The 26,783-nt window shown below is 42.8% G+C and overlaps 1 protein-coding gene across 1 annotated transcript in view; it reads right to left on the bottom strand.

The window, feature by feature from the left end:
* Positions 1 to 26,783, bottom strand: part of PPT2 (palmitoyl-protein thioesterase 2) — a 56,321-nt gene that overhangs the window by 12,508 nt on the left and 17,030 nt on the right. The window contains exons 4-6 of the mRNA XM_089693399.1: positions 22,149 to 22,244; positions 12,339 to 12,446; positions 1,356 to 1,439 (exon numbers count right to left, since the gene is read on the bottom strand). Coding sequence (XP_089549525.1) covers positions 1,356 to 1,439; positions 12,339 to 12,446; positions 22,149 to 22,244 — 288 coding nt within the window. The remainder of the gene's footprint in view (positions 1 to 1,355; positions 1,440 to 12,338; positions 12,447 to 22,148; positions 22,245 to 26,783) is intronic.

The raw sequence follows: 26,783 nt of genomic DNA, 5'->3' as shown, positions 1-26,783 counted from the left end.
ATATAGCAACAATACAGTTCAATACAAGAGGGATAGGAGGGCCCTGCTCCTTGGAGCTTACAATCTAAGAGACACATTGTACCTGCCCTGTGTTCCTTTTTACCCCCTCATCAACATGATAACAACATTTTTCCATTTTCATTACATATCCCTTTTGTTAGACCCAGTAATGTCATCAATGGGTCTCTGTGCGATGTAAACCAATCATGGCTGGCAAGAAGGGCTTGTAGGATGCTGTACATAGCTTTCTGAAAAACATCACAGCACCCTTCCTCTGTATCCCCCTCATCAGCCCTCAGTACTGATGCAAGCAGTGGAGTGGCCCTTAGGAAGAATTATGCAAATATCAACAACTTATCCACGCCTTGGTTATATCACACCTTGATTACTGCAACTTCCTCCTCACTGGTCTACCGTTACACAGGTTATCCCCCCTTCAGTCTATTATGAATGCTGCTGCTAGACTCATACACCTTACCAACCGATCAGCGACTGCTGCCCCTCTCTGCCAATCCCTTCACTGGCTTCCACTGATCCAATGTATAAAATTCAAAATACTAATTAGAACATACAAAGCCATCCATAACACTGCCCCTAGCTACATCACCGACCTTATCCACAGATACCGCCCACATCGCCCACTTCGCTCTTCCCAAGACAACTTGCTCTCTAGCTCCCTCATCACCTCCTCCCATGCTCGCCTCCAGGACTTCTCCAAAGCCTCTCCCATCCTCTGGAACTCCATACCCCAGTATGTCCGGTCAGCCCCCACCCTGTCTGCCTTTACGCGTTCTTTGAAAACTCACTTATGCAGGGAAGCCTACCCCACCTCCACCTAAGAACTGTACTTGAGCCACCTCCATCAGATCATCCCCCGCAGCTATCTCCTTTTGTACCACCTCCCCCTTTCTTTAGATTGTAAGCTACATGAGCAGGGCCCTCCTATTCCTTTTGTACTGAAATGTATTATAATTGTACTGTCCCCCTTTATATTGTAAAGCGCTGTGCTATATAAATCCTGTATGATAATAATAATAATTTGTGGATGTGAGACTGGAGGAGTGGGCACTCCCAAGAAAAATGCATTTGCAGGAAGACTGCCTTAGGTAACACCCACATGTATTGCTGAGCCTCCATGATTGAAACAATTGTAATCCAATGAATGAAAAGTGGTGGCCCAGGGACAGTCAGGTTGGGAAGGAAAGGACTGGATGTCCTTCGGCCATGAAAAGAAAAAAGACATAGACTGTCACTTTCATACTGTGTGTTGTCAGTGCAATCTCCAGAGAAGGGCGTGGACCGGTGACCAAATTAATAACTTCTTTATTCTCAATCCTGAGAGTGAGCTGACCTACCTGTAGTGTTCGGTTCCGGTCTTTCAGAATTTATAGGTGCCAGGAAATCACTGACATTAATATACATGTCATGATGATGAGGATCTGTACACAAAAAAAAAAAAAATCAGCATTATGAAATGAAAAATCCACTTTTTTAAAAATGTTATAAATTATAAAAAGACAATTATGTAAATTAAAGCATATGTAAACCCAAAGAGAAAAAATGCAACATACTGCAGATTACAAGTCCTTAGGTGTGATGGCTGCCTTGATTCCCCTTTTTAGACTTCTTTTTTTTCCCTTTATTTTCACCTGGTGATCCTGCCAGTAACACACTTCCTATCCTAGGGTGACAACATTCACTCACCATACTCTATATATGGAGGAGAAGTCACCATAGGGCAGGACCTCTTTCTCTCCATGTTTTCATTGCATGGTGGCAGTGTTCTGTAGTTCACAGAAAGAACTGGGCAGAGCTGAGAAAAATATTGCTTGAAATAAAACTTAAGAATACACAAAATAACAGAAAATATTTATAAACCCCCACCTTGTAAAACAACCCACTCAGTTTAAAATAGAAATGAAAGGCAAAACATTCGGCTCTCCGGGGACTCTCACTCCTCATTGGCTAAGACAGCCGTGGGAACCATTGGCTCCTGCTGCTGTCAATCACAGCCAGTGAGCCAATGAGGAGAGAGAGGGCGGGGCGGAGCCACGGCTCTGTGTGTGAATGGATATGCAGAGCAGCAGCTTGGAAGCGAGCTTGCTTAGGTGCCCTCACAGCAAGCTGCTTGCTATGTGGGCACTCAGCAAGGGAGAGGGGCCAGAACCACCTAAGAGGACCCGAGAAGGGACTGCTCTGTGCCAAACCACTGCAGAGAGCAGGTAAGTAAAACATGTTTGTTATTTTAAAAAAATGCCTCTATTATCACTTTAAGAGCTCACTGGATTTCTGGCAGGATCAATAGGTATTTTTAACACTTATTGATCACCTATAAGAAACGCTTTCTTTAGTATTTTTAAGTGACCAAAGGGGGAAATAAAAGAAGTTATTTTTTAGAGTTACAAACACAATAACATTATTGAAAATGACCTTCCCAGGGGGAGCTGTTGAGCAGACAAGAGAGATGTTCGCTCCCTAGCCCGGCTCCTCACCTCCCAGGTACACCACCATTCCTGGACCGATGGGGGACGAGCCTGCCCGCCAGATTCTTTCCCCCCCACTCACCCCTGGCATCTCACAGGACCGATAGGTCCGCTCAATAAGCAGAGACCGTAGAGCTTTCCGCCCTGACTCCTGAAGGAGACACTGTGGGCCCGCATTCTATCAGCGGCCGCCATTTTCCCATGGCCCGTGCTCGCCTCCTTGCCAGCGCATTCATCCAGTAGACCCTGGGCACCTCGCGCATCTCCAGAGCTCCCCTCTCCTGGACTCAAGCCCCTGCTGCAGCCCACTGTGGAGGGCTGGCACCCTGTGGGAGGACTCACCTCCGGTGAGCGCCACAAATATAGCCCCAGGCTTCCCGGATTTTAGAGGCCTGCTAGGCCACACAGGGCCCAGGGTTCTGAGAAGAAGGGCAACACCCTCCGGGGCATTTTCTGCGGTGATAGGAAGCCAGGGGGTCCCACAGCCTCTCCTGGGCCTCTGGCCTACACTGATTACCCCTAGTGAGACGCATTTTCCCCATGCGCCTTCCAAACCCCTCGCCACACTCCTATTTCGTGGCGGACCGCCCCTAACCCTCGCCCCTCACTTGCACTGGCCCCTCGGCACATCTGGAGGCTTGCATAGCTACACCGGCCGGATCCCTTTTCCTCACGGATGATACGCATTAATCCCGAGGAGGCGAAACTGCACTGCTGAAGTCTTTACTACACGTTATCCATCAAGGGGAGACCTTGTCACTGAGATCATGGGAAAGCACTCCATAGGTACTCCAGCCAAGCTGACAAAACCAGCAACTAGTTCTACTAAAGCTTCTACTAATCCCACCAAAGGATCTCAATAAAAAATGGCCTCACGTCAACCGAATATTCATCTTTTTCCCAAGAAACCAGCTCCCAATTAGACATTTCGTCTAACAACGGTGTCCAAATCACCCAGCATGAAGAACTTACTGATACGACAATCCGTGACTCAGCCCTCTTCGAGAAATTTAAACTCCTACTTCAAAACGCAGTGAACACAGCCAAGGAACACCTTACCACAGAATTAGGGACATAGGGTCCCGAATAGACGATCTCAAACACAAAATCGACGACGCCATCCTCGTAATCGACAACCATGAACAAGATATTGACACAATCAAATTGGACCTCTCTTCTGCTTTATAAAAACTTGAAGACTTGGAGAACCATAGTAGGTGAGGTAACTTTCGGATCAGAAGCCTCCCAGAATCAATAGAAAACTTAAATTCCACAGTTATGGCGTTGCTACAGAAACTTATCCCTGGAATCCCAATCAATCGGTTGGAATTCAATAGAATCCACAGAGCCCTGGGCCCAAAAAGACCTGAGGACCCCCCCCCCCCCCCGAGACATCATTAAATTCACTTTCTGCAAAACCAAAGAAGCGGTAATGCAAGCAATCCCACAAATATCAAATATTCTCTGACCTCACTCCACAAACGCTTCAGAGACGCAGAGAATTGAAGTCTTTCATCCAAACACTACCAATCAAATATTGCTAGAACTTTCCCTTTTAAATTAACCTTTTACTTCCAGGGTCACCCCATGCTTTCTCCACACCTGAAGAAGTCCAGGAAGTCCTTACCAGGCTACAACTAATGCTACCAACTTACACCGGCTCGCAGACATTGTCGACCTCTTCCCGCAAATCTCCTTGCCTCACTCCCCTCTGGGAAACTGAGAACGACCGCCACAGAGACAAACCAAACAAGTTACCCAGCCAGACATTCTGGAGGAGGACTGAATTCCGCTGTAATCCTCACCCAGCTCACTCTTGTTTTTAACGGGCCCACCTGCTTCAGAGTTGACGCACCCCTGCCAGGATGCCTCTACTGGAACCTTCATACCTCCAAATACTAATTCTCCCATTTGTTTTTTAGGATCCTGTGTCCTTCCTTTACTCCATCTGAATTTGTGGGCTCGCCACCGTGGTCGGGACCCGGGTGAAGCCTCTACAAAGCCATGTCCTCTTTAATGTGAAGGTGGTGGGGAGTGGGGCATACTTTGTGCTCCTCACCTAGTACCCCACCCATCTGGATACCTTAGATCGTGGTCCTCTGAACCTGCTAGTCACAGCTTTCCCTGGTCCCGACTGAGCGATCGGCGACCCCTTACTGTTAATTTACCTAAAAGGTAGTTTGCTATGTTACCAAGTGTATATGTATGATGGTGCCCTCACTCGTACTTACTTTCTTTCCCTGCCTTTTCTCACTCTCAACTCTTTCCTATTCCTCCTCCATCCTCTCTCCTCCCTCCCTACCTTCCCACCCCAAACTTTTCTCCCCCCCCCTTTCTTTTCCGGTTAGGCTGTTCAACGATGGTTCATTTTTCAAATGTTTTCCAACTACGTTATACAATGTGTGCCTGGGGGGGGGGTCCCAGCGACCCCCAACCATGGCATTTTGTTTATCCACTGCCTACGATTGCTTAGGCAATCGCTATCTTGACACCCCTGCGGTTGAGCCTTCTACAACTTACTTTGCTTTTTTTAACTTTCTTCTTCTCTATTTCCCAGGATGAGGAAAAAGCCTGACCATTACACACCTGACATACCATGGTTCACCTATGGGTTCAACAGCTATCCCACCCTCTATCTGCCATGATGGTTACTTCCAATTTCACTATCGAATCCCATAATGTAAAAATGTAATGTAGAAACGTAATTGTGCCTTTACCTACTATGTTTCACTCCGAGCTCACATCATAGGGCTACAGGAAACCCGATACTCCGCATCCTCCCTCCATAAATATTTTCATAAAAATTACCCCTAGGTCTTCCAGGCAAATTATGAAGAGAAACGGAGAGGCGTCCGTGTGGCCTTCCACAAAAACACCCCCTTCACCTGTTCTTTGACCAGACAGGCAGATACTTGATGTTACAGGGGTCCATTTCTGACGTCGACGTGACCATAGTCAATTACTATGCTCCGAAAGCTTATCAAACCCGCTTCCTCTCCCACTTACTGAAGGTAATCTCCTCACATAGGCAAGGCACTTTGATCGTCATGGGCGACAGCAACCTATTGCTTAATAGACAAATAGATCGATCCCCTCCAACTGATCCCCATTGACACTCCACGGATACAAATTCGCAAACACAAAGATTCGTAGACCTTTTATCCAAAATATGTGTTAGTGGATGCCTGGAGAGAATTCAACCCCCGCGTACGAGATTTCAGTTATTATTCGGCACCCCATAACTGCCATACATGTTTATATCACTTCCTTATCCCCCAAACTTTAATTCCGAACGTCATTAGTGTTAAGATCCTGACTACACCGTGGTCGGATCACTCACCTCTCCTGCTTTGTTGCAGAACATTATTCCTGGTGTCTCAATGATTCTATGCTATCTTTCAGCGAAGCGCTGGGAACTATCCAAGAATCGATTTCAAACTACTTTAAAGAGAACGCCATGTTGGCTTCAACTCCCACAATTCTATGGGAAGTCCACAAAGTCACACTCAGGGGGAAAGTTATACAAATCGCCTCTCGCAGAAAGCGGGACAGAGAAGCTTGAGTGACTTTTTTTTATCATCCAACCTATCGCTACTAGAAAACCAATTTAATCAATTCCACTTTACCTCTCTGCACAAACAAATAGAAGCTACTAGAGTAGAACTTAACCTCCTTCTGTATGATAAGGCTGAAAAACAACTCAAATGGTCCAGACATAAATTTTACTCTTGCACCAACAAACCGGGCCCGATGTTGGCCAATCTCCTCAAGGCCGATACCCGCAACACCACCCCGATTAGATTATGCCTACCTAACAAAATCATTACCACCAACCCCTCTAAAATAGTGGATACTTTTGCCGCTGTCTTAACTAAGCTATATCAAGCCCCAAAACCTCTCTGTTCGAAGGCGGCAGACGACCTCTTTCGAGACATCCATCTCCCCAAACTATCCACCCTCATGGTCGATAAAATAAAAGCTGATGTCACCGTTTCAGAGGTCCTTACAGCTATAAAAACTCTCCAGATCCAGAAAACCCCTGGTCCTGATGGTTTCTCAGCAATTTACTACAAGAAGTTTGCCAACTCCATTGCCCCTCATTTGACTAACCTTTTTAATCATCTACGCTCACACTCAGACCTCCACTCGGCAGTCCAAATAATCATGAACCCCAAACCCAGAAAGGACCCTCAAGACCCCAATAACTTTAGACCCGTTTCGCTATTAAATGGCGACGTAAATATATTGGCAACATCCTTCCCAAACCTTTATATCTATTTTGCACTCTCCCAGTCCCTATTCTCTCCTGTGCCCTGAAATCTTTTTTCACGTTTTGCGCTTTATCTGGGCCAATGCTCTCGGGTCACTAAATACACCATGCTCACACACCGGAAACAGGGTGGTCTGGGGGTCCCTAATTTCTTTAAGTAGTATATGGCGGCTCAAATTGCACCTTTAACCTCCCTGTACGCAGCACAACTAGCCCCTATTTGGGTAACTTTAGAAGCACTTTTCTGCCACCCGATCTCCCTCTCTTCACTTTTATGGCTCCCTCCAAAATCCAGACCCACATCTCTTAGCCCTCTCATGGCCCACTCATTGCGCATATGGGACTCCACGAAATATTCTAGAGGAATAATCAAACCCCCCCCCCCCCCCCGTGGGCAATCCCTTATTCCCACCCTCGAATCTCCCTCTTCCATTGTATTCACTCATTTCTTATGGGCCGCTCAGTTTACACCTGGGCAAAAATAAGGGACAAACACAAGGCCTGCCCTATGGAACTTTTCCGCTATCTACAGCTCAATCATTGGGTAACTTTGATCCTTACTAACAAAAGATCCGACCACACAACTATCCTTGTTTGAACATATTTGCCACAGGACTCCTCTCCCCTAAACTTATCTCAATTCTGTACTCACAATTAACTAACCTGTGGAACCCAAATAGCCATGCTTATGTCTCCAGATAGGAAAGGGACCTCAAAAGCACTAAAGATCATGCATGTTGGTCACAGATATGGTCAACCATGACCTCATGCTCCAGTAATGTCCTCACCATGGAATCGGTCTTTAAAACAGTGACAAGATGGTATCTTGTCCCATCCCGCCTATCTTTACTCCACTCATCTGCCTCCAATACTTGTTTTTGCGGCTGTAATGCACCGGGTAATGTCCTACACATATGGTGGACATGCCCTATGATCTCCCAATTTTGGATAAAACTCCTCAAATTACTAAAATCACTACTCACTTACCCTTTCCTGAGAGACCCATGTTACACTAACTTATGCCTAAAACCTATGGGTCTGTCTAAACCCAAATTTAAACAAGCCACCCATGTACTATTGGCGGCCAAACAAACCATTGCGAAAGCCTAGAAACAGCAATTTGTTTCCATCAAGGAAGATCATCGCCGCCTTGACTTCTTTCTAATAAATGAAAAATTGGATAGCATACTCTGACTCCCATTAGAGATTCCTTAAAATTTTAACTCCGTGGATTCAATATGCTCACCTGGAAATCTTAGCGATTAGCTTTACTTCACTATAACCCAATCATACCTCACTAACTGAATTCAAGCGTTGTGAACATCCACATCCTACTTACTTTCTTCTCTTCTCCCCAACCGCCCCCTTTTTTTAACTTCAGTTTTTCGGTTCTTCCGCAGGGACGTCTTCTGAACTACATGATGTTTTCACATCCCCTATTTTGCAATATTTTAGCATACTGTATTCTTCTTTGTTATAGATCACTTTAATGGTGTCGGCTGCGGAACTATCATCAAACAACTTTTCTATGCACTGATTACCTATTCGACACAAAATGTGTGTCCAACCTCTGTATTTGGATATATTATCCAAACCGTTACCTGCTTTAACTATATTTCATACATTTTAAACTGCTGTTGACTACTGTTTCTAGTTGAAATTCTGTTTTTGTCTTTGATAGCGGTCAAGTTTGTATCCTGTACTTAAAATACTAAAAAAAAACAATAAAAATCTATTGAAAAGAAAATTACCTTCCCATTGTAATTGGTATATTTACAAGATTTTATAAAAGCACAGAAAATGTCAGTTTCACTTTCTTGTAACTATGGCAGCAGTTTGGAGGATATCAAAATGAACTCATTACCCATTAGACTTTTAAAACAGTTGAAGAACAGATTGCTGTTGAGATTCCTTGAACTGTTCTAGGCAGAAATGCCAGGCTGCTTGCTACAAGATGTGGTGGGTAAGGCGCTGGACCTCAAGGTAAGTATAATCTGGCAACCAATCCAGCTTTCGTAGGTGGATGTCTATCAACTGGAGTATTCGTAGCGCTCCCTGGAGCAGTATGTAGAATTGTAGAATGTGTGAAAGGAACCACAAGTCTCAGAAAAAAAGGATCAGAAGATGCCTCCAATGCGTTTCGGGAATTCAGAATTCCCCATTCATCAGCGCTTTATGCCTATAATGTGAGATGATTTGAGATAATACTGGACAGGTAAATGCAAAATATGAAGATTACAGAAATAGCAGTGCGAGCCGACAGTGATGATATTACGGTATTCTTCGTGTTCTGCATTTACCTGTTCAGTGTCATCCCTCAATTATCTCTCATTATCAAAGTAAAGCCCTGGTGAAAGGGAATTTCTGAACCCCCAAAACGTGTTAGATTTTTTGTCCACTTGGTTGTGACAAATAAACCTTTACTAGACTTGATCTAGACTTGTGCCAGTTTCATCATTTTTACATACAATACCCATCAAGCACAGCTGCTTGTACAATTAAATGGACAGTAAAAGTAGTAGGTGGGGGAGGCACACTAGCTCCCAATACAAGAAAGAAAAACGGGGCCTCATAAGCGCAACCAAAATCTGATTAATAAATGTTCAGGAAGGCAGACACTGTACCAGCCACCTTAATTTTCATAATCTAACATTTACTGGGCTGTTACAGCAGTTGTGCAGGGTGTCTACACTTGGCTTTGCAGTCTAATAGTCACTCCATAATCAGACTTAAGCTGGCCATAGAAGGGTAGTTTTTTTTTTTTTTGTTCATCCCAAAAAAACTGATTCTTCAATTCACACAAATGAGGTCGATAGAAGAATCCCTCCTCGCCAGGACATTAGGACATTGTATTCCGAGAGCTGGACCCGCTGCTGTCAGAACACACTGGTTAGTGGCTGCAGCTGTTGATTGACAGAAGTTTTCCAGCAGATCCCTTAACAGAAGTCGCTCAAATAATCAACTTCTGCCGAGCGGGGACGGCCACAAACAGATTGAAATCTGGCTGAACTGGTTGACCAGACACCATCTCTTCCTCAGCACTATAAGTCTATAGTATAAGGATAGATGTGATGAGCTGTGTGGCCATTACTCATGTCTGCCAGCATGGAGCATTGAAGTAAGACAGAGAACATAGGTCCACTATGGGAAAAATGTATCCTAAGGCATTTCCAAAAAAAAATTTAAGTTAAAAATCATAGCAAATGGTACAAGGTTAAGACAGTGTCAAAGTATGCCAGAATATGAAGCCCTTCTGCACAATGACCCTCAGAAAGGATTAGCAGAAGGGATAGGAGAGAGCTACCATCTCTTATCTTCTGGCCTTTCTTATCCTTTCCTTTTTGCCTTTTTCTATTTCTATTGTCTTCTCCATACTGTCATCTCCTAACTTCCAAAATACTTCATTCAGTGGTAAAAATGATTTCTAAGGCATCTTATACAGTCAGGTCCATAAATATTGGGACATCGACACAATTCTAACATTTGTGGCTCTATACACCACCACAATGGGTTTGAAATGAAACACACAAGATGTGCTTTAACTGCAGACTGTCAGCTTTAATTTGAGGGTATTTACATCCAAATCAGGTGAACGGTGTAGGAATTACAACAGTTTGCATATGTGCCTCCCACTTGTTAAGGGACCAAAAGTAATGGGACAGAATAATAATCATAAATCAAACTTTCACTTTATAATACTTGGTTGCAAATCCTTTGCAGTCAATGACAGCCTGAAGTCTGGAACGCATAGACATCAGCAGACGCTGGGTTTCATCCCTGGTGATGCTCTGCCAGGCCTCTACTGCAACTGTCATCAGTTCCTGCTTGTTCTTGGGGCATTTTCCCTTCAGTTTTGTCTTCAGAAAGTGAAATGCATGCTCAATCGGATTCAGGTCAGGTGATTGACTTGGCCATTGCATAACATTCCACTTCTTTTCCCTTAAAAACTCTTTGGTTGCTTTTGCAGTATGCTTTGGGTCATTGTCCATCTGCACTGTGAAGCGGCGTCCAATGAGTTGTGAAGCATTTGGCTGAATATGAGGAGATAATATTCCCGAAACACTTCAGAATTCATCCTGCTGCTTTTGTCAGCAGTCACATCATCAATAAATACAAGAGAAGCAGTTCCATTGGCAGCCATACATGCCCACGCCATGACACTACCACCACCATGCTTCACTGATGAGGTGGTATGCGACGGATCATGAGCAGTTCCTTTCCTTCTCCATACTCTTCTCTTCCCATCACTCTGGTACAAGTTGATCTCGGTCTCATCTGTCCATAGGACGTTGTTCCAGAACTGTGAAGGCTTTTTTAGATGTCGTTTGGCAAACTCTAATCTGGCCTTCCTGTTTTTGAGGCTCACCAATGGTTTACATCTTGTGGTGAACCCTCTGTATTCACTCTGGTGAAGTCTTCTCTTGATTGTTGACTTTGACACACATACACCTACCTCCTGGAGAGTGTTCTTGATCTGGCCAACTGTTGTGAAGGGTGTTTTCTTCACCAGGGAAAGAATTCTTCGGTCATCCACCACAGTTGTTTTCCGTGGTCTTCCGTGTCTTTTGGTGCTGCTGAGCTCACCGATGCGTTCCTTCTTTTTAAGAATGTTCCAAACAGTTGTTTTGGCCACGCCTAATGTTTTTGCTATCTCTCTGATGGGTTTGTTTTGTTTTTTTCAGCCTAATGATGGCTTGCTTCACTGACAGTGACAGTTCTTTAGTTCTCATATTGAGAGTTGACAGCAACAGATTCCAAATGCAAATAGCACACTTGAAATGAACTCTGGACCTTTTATCTGCTCATTGTAATTGGGATAATGAAGGAATAACACACACCTGGCCATGGAACAGCTGAGAAGCCAATTGTCCCATTACTTTTGGTCCCTTAACAAGTGGGAGGCACATATGCAAACAGTTGTAATTCCTACACCGTTCACCTGATTTGGATGTAAATACCCTCAGATTAAAGCTGACAGTCTGCAGTTAAAGCACATCTTGTTTGTTTCATTTCAAATCCATTGTGGTGGTGTATAGAGCCTAAAATGTTAGAATTGTGTCGATGTCCCAATATTTATGGACCTGACTGTAGATCTACTCCCCACCCCCCAACCGATAAGGGATCAGTGTTAGATTCCACCATACGGAAAAAACAAGATGTCATGTACTAGTAAATGCATAAAGGGGCAACAGGTTTGCTTTATTTTACCTACATATATGTATCCTTATCAAACTGTATTCATGACCTCTGTAACCTTACCCGCCGAATGACTGTTCATAATAAAGAATAAAAAAAAAAAAGTTATCAACTCCCCCCACATGTACAGCTCGAGTTTAGGAGTGTCAGTGGGGCTATACAAGAAGGTGTGGAAGAGCAAGAACCCTCTTGTGTAGCCCCCCTGAATCCTAAACCCGGGCTGTACATGGAAGGTTGACCTCTGTACGGGTATAGACCAATCCCTGTCTATTTATGGTGCTAAACACAACCCCATTCATTCAGATGTCAAATGCCAGAGCCTACCGCCCTGCGTCATTCCAAACTTTGCCAGATTAACTTCACTTCCCCGTCACCCCGCTGTACCTTACCATTCCAAAAATTGCAGATGGAGTAAGTCTGGCCATACAGTGTGTAGCAGAATCTGTACAAATTGGCTTTCACATAGGTAGGGAACAGATACCGAAGATAATCTGTGTCTGCAAAACAAAACAGAATGTATTAATCCGTTTGCGTAAGTCTGCTGTCGGCAAACAACACAGCGAAATCTAGGCAAAACCTTATTTTTATTTTTTTAAGCATACCTCTAGCTAAAACATTCCTTTTCTGTTTTTGATAGGGTAAAGTCTGGTACACACAGGTAGTTTTATTTGTTCAACCCAGAGGGACTCGCTGTACCAACTATGCAATGTTAGTACAGCGATCTCCTCGCTGAGCTATTGTGTTCTGACAGAGGGAATGCCGCCTCCCCCCACCAGAATACATTGGTCAGCCCTCGCAGCCATTGGCTGCAAGAGCTAAATCAGATGCAAATCAGCTGCTGATTTTCCAGCATGCCCGTTTAACAGTACTCAGACTTTATTTTGGCTTCTATCAGACAGACTGCTGTACACACTGGCTGAATGTCAGCTGGTTTCTGTTGAACTGGCTGATATTAAGGCTGTGTGTACCATCTTTAAAGCGGAGCTCCACCCAAAAAGGGGAAGTTCCACTTTAAGTCTTTGTCCCCATGTTCCCCATTAAGGATTTGCACCTTCGGGGAGTAGGGGGAGCGGGTACCTGAATTTGACAGGTACCCGCTCCCACTTCCGCTGCGATCACCTAGGCGATTGGAAGCTGAATTTGTCCTCCCTCCCCGTAGTCTTCTGGGACACTTGACAGGTCCCAGAAGACTACGGGGCTATTCACAAAGCGCAGCGCTTCTCGCGTATGCAAAGTGGGCACCTGGCTGTGAAGCCGTAAGCTGTCACAGTCGGGTGCCTACGCTGAAGATGTTGGTGCCAGGGAGAGAAGACGGCCGGTGAAACCAGCGGCGGTGAGGACACAGCAGGACCGAGGGACAGGTGAGTGGCTGTATTTTGTACAGTTTTTGTAGCTGCTGACTTTTTTTTTTCCTCAGGTGGAACTCCGCTTTAAGGAAGCGTTTGAACCTTTGTCAAATTTTTATTTCTGCCTGTGCACCCTTGGCTGGAGTTCCACTATGAACTTTCTTGGTGGCCAATCTGGTTACTTTGGCAATTGTTTGGCAAAAGTCCAGATTTACCTAGCAAGCCAAACAGAAAACCACTGGAGGGTGGTATAAATATAATACAACAAACAGAAGGTCTGTAAAAATGTAATAGCCAAATAAAAAAGACTTTTAGAGGAAGAAAAAAAAATGAGAAGATCTGAAAACAACCATCCATGACCGCTATTATCTAAATGCTGCACAAGTAAAAAAGAAACTATTGCTTCCTTTTGGTGTTCCTCTTACTGACAAAAAATGATTATGCAGACATGTGTTCCATGTGTGGCTGGGGACCATTCACTGAACATTCCTAGCAATATAACAGGATATTTATGCAGAAAACTAGGACTTGAAGTGTCATCATTCTAAGACACTGTCAGACTTATTCCATAAATCAAACTGCCAACAGAATTCATCCTCCACTGATCCGCCTCCAGTTAGGTGAAATCTAGCATCTTATCCGTGCCCTTAGCACTGTCATATTTAATGGGGTCACAGTTGTCGTGTGGCACTGCTCACCGAGTGTCAGTGCATCATTGCTCTGGGACCCGAAGTGTAAGTGCATCTGTACTCTAAGACCTTCTGTGTCAGTGTGTCATTACTATGAGACCTTAAGTATTAGTACATCATTACTCAGAGATGCTAAGTGTCAGTGCATCATTATCCTGGGACCCCAAATATCAGTGAATCACTCATTTAACCACTTCCCGACCAGCCGTTTCATATAAACGGCCGGACGGTGGCAGTGCAGGGTCGGGTGGCCGTTTATGAACGGCCTCCCCGCACCCTGCTTGTGCGCGCTCCCTGGGAGCGCGCAGCACCACGATCCGGTGCCCGCTGTGTCCTCCGGACACAGTGAAACACCGATCGTCGGACGGGACCTCTGTACGAGGTCCCGATCATGTGATCACTGATTGGCCAATCAGTGATCACATGCAAAGTAGTAAGCAAGATGTCACTTGTGACATCATTGCTTACTACGTGTGAAATCTGTGAATGATCACAGAGGTCACATGGTACAAGGCTATTCACAACAGCCTTGTACCATGTGACAAGCTCTGACCAATCTCAGCTCACTCTGTATTTCTCAATGAGTGCAGGAATGCACACAGAGAGAAAGAGAAATGATTGCTTTTACATCCTATATGGGTGTAAAAGCAATCATTGTAAAAAAAAAAAAAAAAAAATCTTCATCACCCTCCACAAGTAGTACAGTGTCACCATGGTGACACTGTACTGCTAGGGTGACAGTATGTAAAAAAATAAATAAATAAAAAATAATAATATAAAAAAATAAAATAAAAATGTAAAAAAAAATGTTTAAAAATTATAATTTTTGGTTATAAACTAATTTCTTTTTGTTTTTTTTTTACTAAAAAGATAATGAAATACATTTTGGCAAAGATTTATGATGAAATATTATTTATTTGCAAAATTTTCTAAAAAAAAACTTTTGTTCAAAATTTTTGGACTTTTTCATTTACATAGCAAAAAAAATAAAAATCCCAGCAGTGAATAAATACCACCAAAATAAAGCTTTATCTGTCGCAAAAAAATGGTAAAAAATTAATTTGGGTACAGTGTTGCATGACCGCGCAATTGTCATTCAAAGTGTGATAGCGCTGAAAGCTGAAAATTGCCCTGGTCAGGAAGGGGGTAAAAGTGTCCGGACTGGAAGTGGTTAAGACCCCAAGGGGTTTATTACTAATGCTTGAGAGTGCAAAATCAGGCTCACTTCTGCATAGAAACCAATCAGCTTCTAACCTCAGCTTGTTTAATCAAGCTTTGGCAATAAAACCTAGAAGCCGATTGGTTTATTTATTTATTTTATTTATTTCAGGTACTTATATAGCGCCATCAATTTACGCAGCACTTTACATATATATTGTACATTCACATCAGTCCCTAACCCTCAAGGGGCGTACAATCTAAGGTCCCTAACTCACATTCATATACAAGGGCCAATTTTTTAGACAGGATCCAATTAACCTACCAGCATGTCTTTTGGAGTGTAGGAGGAAACCGGAGTACCCGGAGGAAACCCACGCAGGCACAGGGAGAACATGCAAACTCCAGGCAGGTGGTGCCGTGGCTGAGATTCGAACCAACGACCCTAGTACTGCCAGGCGAAAGTGCTAACCATTTAGCCACTGTGCTGCCCGGTTTCTATGCAGAGGTGAGACTGATTTTGCCCTCTGCTGCTTTAGTAAATAAACCCCCAAGTGTCAGTGCATCATTGCTCTACGACCTTGTGTATCATTAGTATGGGACCCCAAGTGTCAGTGCATCATTAATTAGAGACTCCAAATGTCAGTGTGTCATTACTTTGAGACCCCAAATGTCATCACTTTGGGGCCCCAATTGTCAGTGTGTCGTTCATTATGAGACCCCAAAGTAGGAATTTACTAAAACTGAAAAATACAGAATTTGGAGCAGATGTCTTAGAAGCCAATCAGTTTCTAGCTTTAGCTTGTTGTGTTACGTTTTGAAAATTAGGGCTTGTTCACACCATATGATGATAAAACCAAGCAGATTTCACTTGCAGACACTAGTTTACATCAATTTTTATGCGTCTTTCTTATGCACAGACTGACATCACATCCAGTGTCCTCACCCCCTCTCATCATTGCCCCCTCATTAGTGATCCCCTCATCATAGACTCCCTCATCAGTGGACCCCTCACATCAGAAACTCCTCATCACAGCCCACACATCAGTTTCCCCCTCATCAGAGAATCCTCATCGGGTATCCCTGCCATAAGTGTCCCCCTCGTTTGTCCCCTGCTATCAGTCTCCCACTCATGTTTCCTGCCATCAGTGTCCCCCTCATCTGTCCCCCATCCTCAGTGTCCCCCACCAGTGTCCTTTCATTTCGAAATCGCTGCACAAGTAAAAAAAAAACAATTACTTCCTTTTGGTGTTCCTCTTTTATTCACAGACAATGCAGACATGTGTTCCATGTGTGGCTGGGGACCATTCACTGAACATTCCTAGCAATATAACAAGATATTTATATAGAAAACTAGGACTTGAAGTATGGGTATGTCATCATTCTGAGCCACTGTCAGATCCTTCACTGATCTGCCTCCAGTTAGGTGAAATCTAACATCTTATCACTGCCCTTAGCACAATCATATTAATTGAGGTCACCGTTGTCATGTGCCACTGCTTGCCAAGTGTCAGTGAATCATTGCTCTGAGACCCTCAATGTCAGTGTGTCATTACTTCAAGGCACCAAAAGGTAAATTTACTAAAACAGGTGCACTCAGAATCTGGTGCAGCTCTGCATGGTAGCTAAACAGCTTCTAAAGCCAGCTTGTTCAATTAAGCTTTGGCAATATAACCTGGAAGCTGACTTCCATGTAGAGTTGCTCCAGATTTTGCACTTTCCGGTTTTAGTAAATAAACCCCATGTGTCAGTGTATCGCTACGCTAAGACTCCAAGTGCTGCATTATTACTGGGAAACCCCAAGTGATGGTGCATCATTAATTTGAGACCCAAGGTGTCAGTGCATCATTACTCTGGGACCCTAAGTGTAAGTGCATCTGTACTCTAAGACCTTCTTTGTCAGTGTGTCATTACTATGAGACCTTAAGTATTAGTACATCATTACTCAGAGATGCTAAGTGTCAGTGCATCATTATCCTGGGACCCCAAATATCAGTGCATCACTCATTTAAGACCCCAAGGGGTTTATTACTAATGCTTGAGAGTGCAAAATCAGGCTCACTTCTGAACAGAAACCAATCAGCTTCTAACCTCAGCTTGTTTAATTAAGCTTTGGCAATAAAACCTAGAAGTTTAATGGTTTCTATGCAGAGGTGAGCCTGATTTTGCACTCTGCGGCTTTAGTAAATAAACCCCCAAGTATCAGTGCATCATTTCTCTATGACCTTGTGTGTCATTAGTATGGGACCCCAAGTGTCAGTACATCATTAATTTGAGACCCCAAAGCGTCAGTGTGTCATTACTTTGAGATCCCATGTATCAGTACATCATTATTCTTGGACCCCAAGTATCAGTGTAACATTAATCTGAGACCCCAAGCGTCAGTGTGTTATTACTCAGAGACCCTAGGTTTTGATGCATCATTACTCTGGGACCTCGAGTGTCAGTGTGCCATTACTCTGAGATCCCAAGTGTCAGTACATCATTGCTCTACAACCATGTGTGTAATTATTCTGGGACCAAGAGTGTCAGTGCATCATTTGTTTGGAACCCCAAGTGTCATTACACGGAGACCCCCGAATGTCAGTGCATCATTATTATGAGAACGCAAGTGTCAGTGTGCCATTACTCTGGGATCCCAAGTGTCAGTACAACATTGCTCTACAATTATGTGTGTAATTATTCTGGGACAAGGAGTGCCAGTGTAATGACACTTGGGGTTCCAAATAATTGATGCACTGAGACCCCTGATTGTCAGTGCATCATTGCTCTACGACCATGTGTGTAATTATTCTGGGACCAAGAGTGTCAGTGCATCATTTGTTTGGAACCTCAAGTGTCATTACACTGAGACCCCCGAGTGTCAGTGCATCATTATTATGAGAGTGCAAGTGTCAGTGTGCCATTACTCTGAGATTCCAAGTGTCAGTACATCATTGCTCTATGACCATGTGTGTAATTATTCTGGGACCAAGAGTGTCAGTGTAATGACACTTGGGATTCCAAATAATTGATGCACTGAGACCCTCTAGTGTCAGTGCATCATTATTATGAGAACCCAAATGTCAGTGTGCCATTACTCTGGGATCCCATGTGTCAGTACATCATTACACTACGACCATGTGTGTAATTATTCTGGGACCAAGAGTGTCAGTGCATCAATTATTTGGAACCCCAAGTGTCATTACACTGAGACCCCCAAGTGTCAGTGCATCATTATTATGAGAACCCAAGTGTTAGTGTGCCATTGTCCCCAAGTGTTATTACATCATTACTTGGAAACCTTAAATTTTACTGCATCGTGACCCGAAATGTCAGAGCATCATGACTCTGAGTCAGTATGATTAATCTGAGATCCCAGGTATTAATGTGTCATTCTAGTAATAAAGAAATGTGTAGTGAGCGCTCTTGAGTATATATAGCAGCTGGAACACTTCAGGCAACCACAGTACCTTTAGAATATAAGTATAACAATGTAACAAGACACAGTGCAGCGCTCAAAAATTAATAAATAAATGAATGAAAACCAAATATATATATATATATATATATATGAAAGTCTGTGCAAAATCCGTGGTATCGTCTGGTAAGGTGAATACACATCCGGAGTATATACTGCCTCGAAATAATAGCAATGCGCACTCACCAGAAACGCATGGATTATGCGCATGTAGGGTAAATCATCCCAGATATCAGATCCAACGAAGACCGAGTGGTGGGCGTCCTACTCACGGTGGGTCATCAGATACACCAAGACTGATCCAGAGGTCCCCTTAAGGTTACTCAGATAATCCACACTGATGGTTTTGATCCCTCTTCTGGCTGGTAAAGGCACCCTTTCTGTGGGAGTAACAGCTCCACAAAGGAGCCCCAAAAAACAGGTGCCAGAGATAGTGTAGTATGCTCTTTAAATGATTTTATTGGTCAAACATCGCAATAGGGCAGTATGCATATCACAACATAAATGTAGAGTTGAAAGACAGCATTTACTGACCCCAATAAAGATGGCCGCCGGGCCTCCTCGTGGCTCCAGCGGTAGGAAGTGACGTCACGCTCTGCACAGCTCCTCCTTAAGGGGACCTCTGGATCAGTCTTGGTGTATCTGATGACCCACCGTGAGTAGGACGCCCACCACTCGGTCTTCGTTGGATCTGATATCTGGGATGATTTACCCTACATGCGCATAATCCATGCGTTTCTGGTGAGTGCGCATTGCTATTATTTCGAGGCAGTATATACTCCGGATGTGTATTCACCTTACCAGACGATACCACGGATTTTGCACAGACTTTCATATATATATATATATATATTTGGTTTTCATTCATTTATTTATTAATTTTTGAGCGCTGCACTGTGTCTTGTTACATTGTTATATTAATGTGTCATTACTCTGAGACCCAGTGCTGAATCTAAACCCTGTGTAATACCACAGGTTAACAAGCTTCTCTCCTCTCTCATGTGACAGCGTTCAGTCCTAGAAATAGAGCAGTAAATCCTGGAAGGAAGTGGAGAAGGTCAGTCTGCCTCACATCATAGGTATTTCAGCAGGTAGTACAATTCACACATACATAAATTTCAACTGTAGAGCCATTTGTGTGGCTTAAAAAAGTTCAGCTTTTATAATACAAGAGAGATGAGATGCGGAGAGGTCATTTTCTCATAAAACTAGTTTCAGGTACTGAAAGAGTAATAATCCTATTTATTCTGGCAGCTTCCTTATTTAGCCTGTCATGTCATGTCATGTCATGTACATATACTACTTGACTTTCCTGTTTGCAGACATTAGAGAACGACATTTTTAAAGCATTTCCCCAGTATGTTAATAAGGTGCAGACTACAGGACCAAACCTCTCTCTGTAAATATACTTCACCATGAGTGCAAACTTAATAAGAGTCCTACAAACTGGGGAGTGTGCCAGTTACAGTAATGACGCACTCTGTGACACCTCCAAGAGAACGGTGGCGTGACAGCGATCCAACCACCTTCAGAAAAATCTACTTCTAGATCATGATTTATCACAGTAGAAGCCAAAGGATGGTCATAGCAGTCAAGCAGCAGGGGCAGACTGACAACTCATGGGGCCCCCGGGTAATAGGGGATCATGGGGCCCCTGTGTCCTTGCCCAAACTCAAAAAAGCCTATGAAAAAGGTACCAGGGGCATCTCATGGGGCCCCCTACTGACCCCCGGCCCTCGGGCAGTGCCCGAGTTTCCAAATGGTCAGTCCGCCCCTGTCAAGCAGTCAGCATTTTCAGAATTTTTTCTTTAATCTAAATATCTCATATAGTATCTGATATTAACGGATTCAGAATTCTATTACAGCAGACAGGTAAAGAAAGTAAATATAAAACAGACACATATCTATAGGTTTCTACCATTGGCCAGAAGAAAAATATTCCTTGTGTACACTGCACAGCTAGGCAGGTGATACATTTCTGTGTCACTTACCTGCCCAATCAACAAGAAAACAAGGTGGCAATGCCAATTCACTGTCTGGTGAGCAACCTGGAAGCAAAGGAACCAGCAAATCTTGTACAGTATTCAGGGTTTCTAGCGGAGCTGCCTATTCTGGAGTCTGATTATACAGTATATTTAACCCCTTCAAGCCTAAGGGTAAAACAAATCTAAATGCCTAAGCACAATTTTGCAACACTGACGTGTTAGTAAAACCGTACATATCATCACAACTATGTAGTACATCCAGGTGAATTATACCACGTTTTTTTCAGGACAAATTCGGCTTTCATTTGGTGGTAAATGGTAATGGATATATCATTTTTTTATTATCAATGCAAAACTGGCCCAAAATAGCAAAAAAAAAAATCTATTTTTTTATTTAGCTGTGTGTTTCTTGTTACTACCATAACCTACCACCAAAAAACAACACAAAATAAATTCTCCAGCTCTGACGGTGTTATTTGTACCCGTGGTACAGCCCAGAAACGTTAGTGCACATTTTGTTTTTGTCTTTTTTTTTACCTAAAATACACTGACATTGACACCAATTTTTTTTTTTTTTTAAACCTTGACCTTGGCCCAAACACTAACCCTGGCACTGAACTAGATCAAACATTGATCTAGGTATTTTTTCTTTATTTTTTAATAGATATTTATCTTTTTTTTTTTTTTTTTTTTTTTTACAAACATTTTTTTTCTCCCTCTATGCCAGGAGTTAGAGAGATACAATGTATCTCTCTCCTCCATTTATAGAGAGAGAAAAAAAACAAGGGGGCCGGGCTGTACAGTGACTGATCACTGTGATAGCCAATCAGAGGCTATCACAGCGATCTTGTGACCCGGATCGGGAGTCCCGATCATTAGAATGGCACCCGGTGCTCTCAGTGACACCACGGTCGTTGTGCTGGGAGGGAGGAATAAGAAAAGTATTCTTTTACTCTACAGACCCCCTAGACCAGGGGTAGGCAACCTGCGGCTCTCTAGCTGTTGTGGAACTACATTTCCCATGAGGCATTGCAACATTACAAAACTGAGTTACAGCTATGACTTGCAGAGGCATGATGGAACTTGTAGTCCTGCAACAGCTGGAGAGCCGCAGGTTGCCTACCCCTTCCCTAGACTAAACAGGCTTATTAATATTGCTATCCTATAAAGAAGGAGGGGTTGCACACATGACAATTTTTCACTTCTAACTAGGTTCAGCTTACCAAAAAATGAAATTACATTACATTACATTGAGTTTATATAGCGCCAAAGGGTTTGCTCAGCGCTGTACAATAGAGGGGGGGACAATACATGAAACATTACAGCAACTACAAACAGCACACGAGGGGTTATAGGGCCCTACTCTTTCGAGCTTACAATCTAGGAAATGAAATGGTGCTGCCATTCTACCTTGCTAGCACTACAAACCAGGATTACTAATCTTTTGGCAGGTAAGACAGTTCACACAAATCAATTTCAACTGTGCATTTAGCAGTTTGCCTAGAGTTCTACTTTATACCAAATGAAAAAAAAAAACTATCTGCTTTTCCAAAAGTCTCACCTCCGTACTGTCCCATCTGAGGTGAAGACAAGGAAATGAATGTGTCCACATTGTGATCTGGAATGGTCTCCAAGAGACCCCGGCAGATTAATCCTCCTGTATAAAGAAGAATACAATAAAGTTTAAGAATTGTAAATGAAACTCACATTTTTCTGAAAGAAAAAAAACAAGAATATCCATTATAGGTCAGATAGGTACTGTATATTATCTAATCATATGGCAAATCCTTATGTTTTTCCTTTTCTCCTGGTGATCCTGCCAGTAATAGGCTTCCTGTCCTAAGCTGTTCACTTACTGTACTGTATCTAGGGAGGGGTAGCATTATCACCCTAGAACAGGAAGTGATTCAGAATTAGAAAACACAACTTCATAACTTACAGTGTCATTAAACCTACGTCATTAAAAATGATCAATAAATGCAGTATTACATGCAATTAATACTCACTATATCACTATAGGATTAGTTTTCGACATTCTGCAAAAACCCTGGTTGATTGTGCTGTTCTCCGTCTCTCCCTTCTGTTCATGTCCCCACTACAGTTGGGGAATTTGCAAAGCAGTGTTGGCAGCTACTGCACATGCTCAGTTTACAGTTTATTTCTACCATGAACATTTCCTTCCCAATGCATCTGAGCAACCCATGTGACTATAGAGTCACACATGTGGGCATATACACAGTGGTAAATCACAGCCCACTCCCGCCCTCCTCTTCCACACCAACTAACCAGCACACACAATGAGGGGGGTGGATATTATATTTTGACTGATGGAGGCTACACCTCCCTGTTATTCTAAGACATAGGCTGGAGGGGCATGACACAGCCTGTGATTGGCAGAAATCTGCCCACACCATGTTATTGACAAAAAATAATAAAGATTTGATTTCAAATATATATTTGTATAACAACTGTAAACAGTTTATTTATTTTTACTATGTATCCCAAAGGTTGCTTTTTTTTTTTTTTTTTAATTCTGAACATGTGATCAGTAGCAGAGGACTAGAAGCTCTTCCTGCCACGGTTTCCCTGTAGACAGGCTGGGAAAGAGCTGGGTCATGTAACAGCTGTATGTCAATTAAGAAAAAGATACTGGAATGTTTGTTTGTGTTTTTTTAATAATTACAGTACCATCTTCCACATACAGAAAGAAAAGGGATAATGTAAAATAAATAGTGTGTGCTTAGTATCACTTAAGGAGGTGTTTTGTAGTCTCCAGAGATAGCTGGGAACAATGTTGGTGATAAGAATGCAGCACAACATCAGCTTAGTAGATTTCAGGCAGGATCAAGAGGTATTTTTTTGAACGTATTGAACAGATATAACAAAACACTTTCAATTGTATATTTAACCTCCTTAGCGGTTTTCCCGAGTGTAGCTCGGGGTAAAATTTCAATACCAAGAGCGGTAACCCCGAGCTACACTCGAGCTTACCATGCGGCGTTGTTCAGGGGGTCCCTGCAGCACTTACCTTGTCCTTCGCTCCCGCGATGTGTCCCCTGCAGCGTCCCCAGCCATCTCCTCCGGCCGATGCCGGCATCCGGCTTCCATGTTCCGGTCCCTGTGACGTCGGGATGTACGGGCGCCGGAACCGGTGGGAAATTTTAAATTTTTTAAAAATGTCATTTTTGCTGTCATTGCTGTTTCAATGCATTTCAAATACATTTTGTCCCTACTGCTTTGTCCTGTGCCCTGCCTGCATTTTGACTGTTCTTTCTGCCTGGAAACTTAGAAAAGTCCATGGCGTCCAAAAAGCGTCCCTTTACGTCAAAAGCGGTTTTAGAACAGCGATAGTAAATCAGAACCACTTGCAGAATTGAGTGATAATGATTCGTGGGGGAAATTCGTCATCAGACACTGAAAACGAATTTGCGACTTTGCTCAGTGATGTGCGAATTTGCCTCTGTATTTCAAATTTCAGTGTTTTTGGTTTGATTATATTATTGAATTAAATTTATTATTATATTATTTTTTATATTTATTTATTAAATTATAATTTCTGATTACGTGTTTCAAGTTTTATCATACCCAGACTCTTGTTTGTACAGATTTCAGTGAGTTATTCCTAAAAATTACAGCCTACAATAAAAAACTACATATTTTCATGCAAAAAATGGTACCGCTTTCGGCACAAAAAAATCGGAAAGAATCATACCGCCGAGGAGGTTAACAGACTAAAAGGGAGGAAATAAGAGAAGTTCATTGTCACAGTTGCTGATTGTGCCTGGATATGTTAAACAAGCTGATGTTTTTTTAACCACTTCCCGCCTGTAGGACATCATATTACATCCTCGGCTTGCAGTGGTTATACCAGGATGAAACCTGCACCTGCAGGCCTCATCCTGGTATCAACATTTTCTGCTGGTAATTCCCTCTTCAGCAGAAGTGATCTGAGTGGCTGAACAGCCACTTGATCCCTTCTGTGGGAGGCAGAAATGGGTCCCCCCCCCTCCTGGCGGCTTTCCCAGGCTCTCCCGTCCGATTGTGACCTGAGATCGGCGGTGACAGTGGCACCACACAGACAAAGGAACTGACGTTGTTCCTCCCTCTCTGTGACCCCGGAAACCAGAAGTGACAAGGATTTTGTTGTTTTGGCTCTTTGTTTACCTGGTCGTTATCAGCCAGGTAAGCAGCTAATCAAATTGATCTATGTCAGATCGGCTGCACTGGAGGCCAGATGAGAGATTTGGGGTCTAATAGACCCCAGATCTCTTCATAGAGAGCACCTGTCACGGCCCATGCTTTCAGCAATAGTTTATCAAAAAAAATTAAAAGAGACAGTGTAAAAAAAAAAAAAAGATTTTAAATCAAATAATAAAAATAATTTAAAAAACATTTACAGCACCCCCTCCTCCGTGCTTACACACAAACACGAACATAGATACTTAGTTAGTCTGGCTGAAAAAAGACAAAAGTCCATCTAGTTCAACTATGAAAAAAAAAAATTAATCCTATACCCACAGTTGATCCAGAGGAAGGCAGAAAACCTCAGCAAAGCATGATCCAATTTGCTCCTGCAGGGGAAAAAATTCCTTTCAGATCCCTCGAGAGGCAATCGGATATTCCCTGGATCAACTTTACCTATAAAATGTTAGTATCCAGTTATATTCTGTGTATCTAGGAAATAATCCAGGCCTTTTTTAAAGCAATCCACTGAGCTGGCCAGAACCAACTCATGAGGGAGTCTATTCCACATTTTCACAGCTCTTACTGTAAAGAACCTTTCCATATTTGGAGATTAAATCTCTTTTCCTCCAGATGTAAAGAGTGCCCCCTTGTCCTCTGTGATGACCTCAGGGTGAATAACTCTACACTGAGTTCACTATATGAACCACTGATGTATTTATACATGGAGATCATATCCCCCCTTATGTATTATACATGGAGATCATATCCCCCCTTACGTATTATACATGGAGATCATATCCCCCCTTATGTATTATACATGGAGATCATATCCCCCCTTATGTATTATACATGGAGATCATATCCCCCCTTCTGTATTATACATGGAGATCATATCCCCCTTATGTATTATACATGGAGATCATATCCCCCCTTATGTATTATACATGGAGATCATATCCCCCCCCTTATGTATTATACATGGAGATCATATCCCCCCTTATGTATTATACATGGAGATCATATCCCCCTTATGTATTATACATGGAGATCATATTCCCCCCTTATGTATTATACATGGAGATCATATCCCCCCCTTATGTATTATACATGGTGATCATATCCCCCCCTCATGTATTATACATGGAGATCATATCCCCCCTTATGTATTATACATGGAGATCATATCCCCCCTTATGTATTATACATGGAGATCATATCCCCCCTTATGTATTATACATGGAGATCATATCCCCCCTTATGTATTATACATGGAGATCATATCCCCCCTTATGCATTATACATGGAGATCATATCCCCCCTTATGCATTATACATGGAGATCATATCCCCCCTTATGTATTATACATGGAGATCATATCCCCCCTTATGTATTATACATGGAGATCATATCCCCCCTTATGTATTATACATGGAGATCATATCCCCCCTTATGCATTATACATGGAGATCATATCCCCCCTTATGTATTATACATGGAGATCATATCCCCCCTTATGTATTATACATGGAGGTCATATCCCCCCTTATGTATTATACATGGAGATCATATCCCCCTTATGTATTATACATGGAGATCATATCCCCCCTTATGTATTATACATGGAGATCATATCCCCCCTTATGTATTATACATGGAGATCATATCCCCCCTTACGTATTATACATGGTGATCATATCCCCCCCTTATGTATTATACATGGAGATCATATCCCCCCTTACGTATTATACATGGTGATCATATCCCCCCTTACGTATTATACATGGTGATCATATCCCCCCTTACGTATTATACATGGTGATCATATCCCCCTTATGTATTATACATGGAGATCATATCCCCCCTTATGTATTATACATGGTGATCATATCCCCCTTATGTATTATACATGGAGATCATATCCCCCCTTATGTATTATACATGGAGATCATATCCCCCCTTAATCTCCTCTTCTCAAGAAAGGATAAATTCAGTTCCTCATACGTATACATGA

Source organism: Staurois parvus, unplaced genomic scaffold, assembly GCF_062004578.1.
Source record: "Staurois parvus isolate SC_StPar_1 unplaced genomic scaffold, SC_StPar_1.0 ptg000631l, whole genome shotgun sequence".
NCBI classification, from domain to species: domain Eukaryota; kingdom Metazoa; phylum Chordata; class Amphibia; order Anura; family Ranidae; genus Staurois; species Staurois parvus.
Note: the sequence above shows the minus strand (reverse complement) of the source record. Positions and strands in the feature narration are given on the sequence as shown.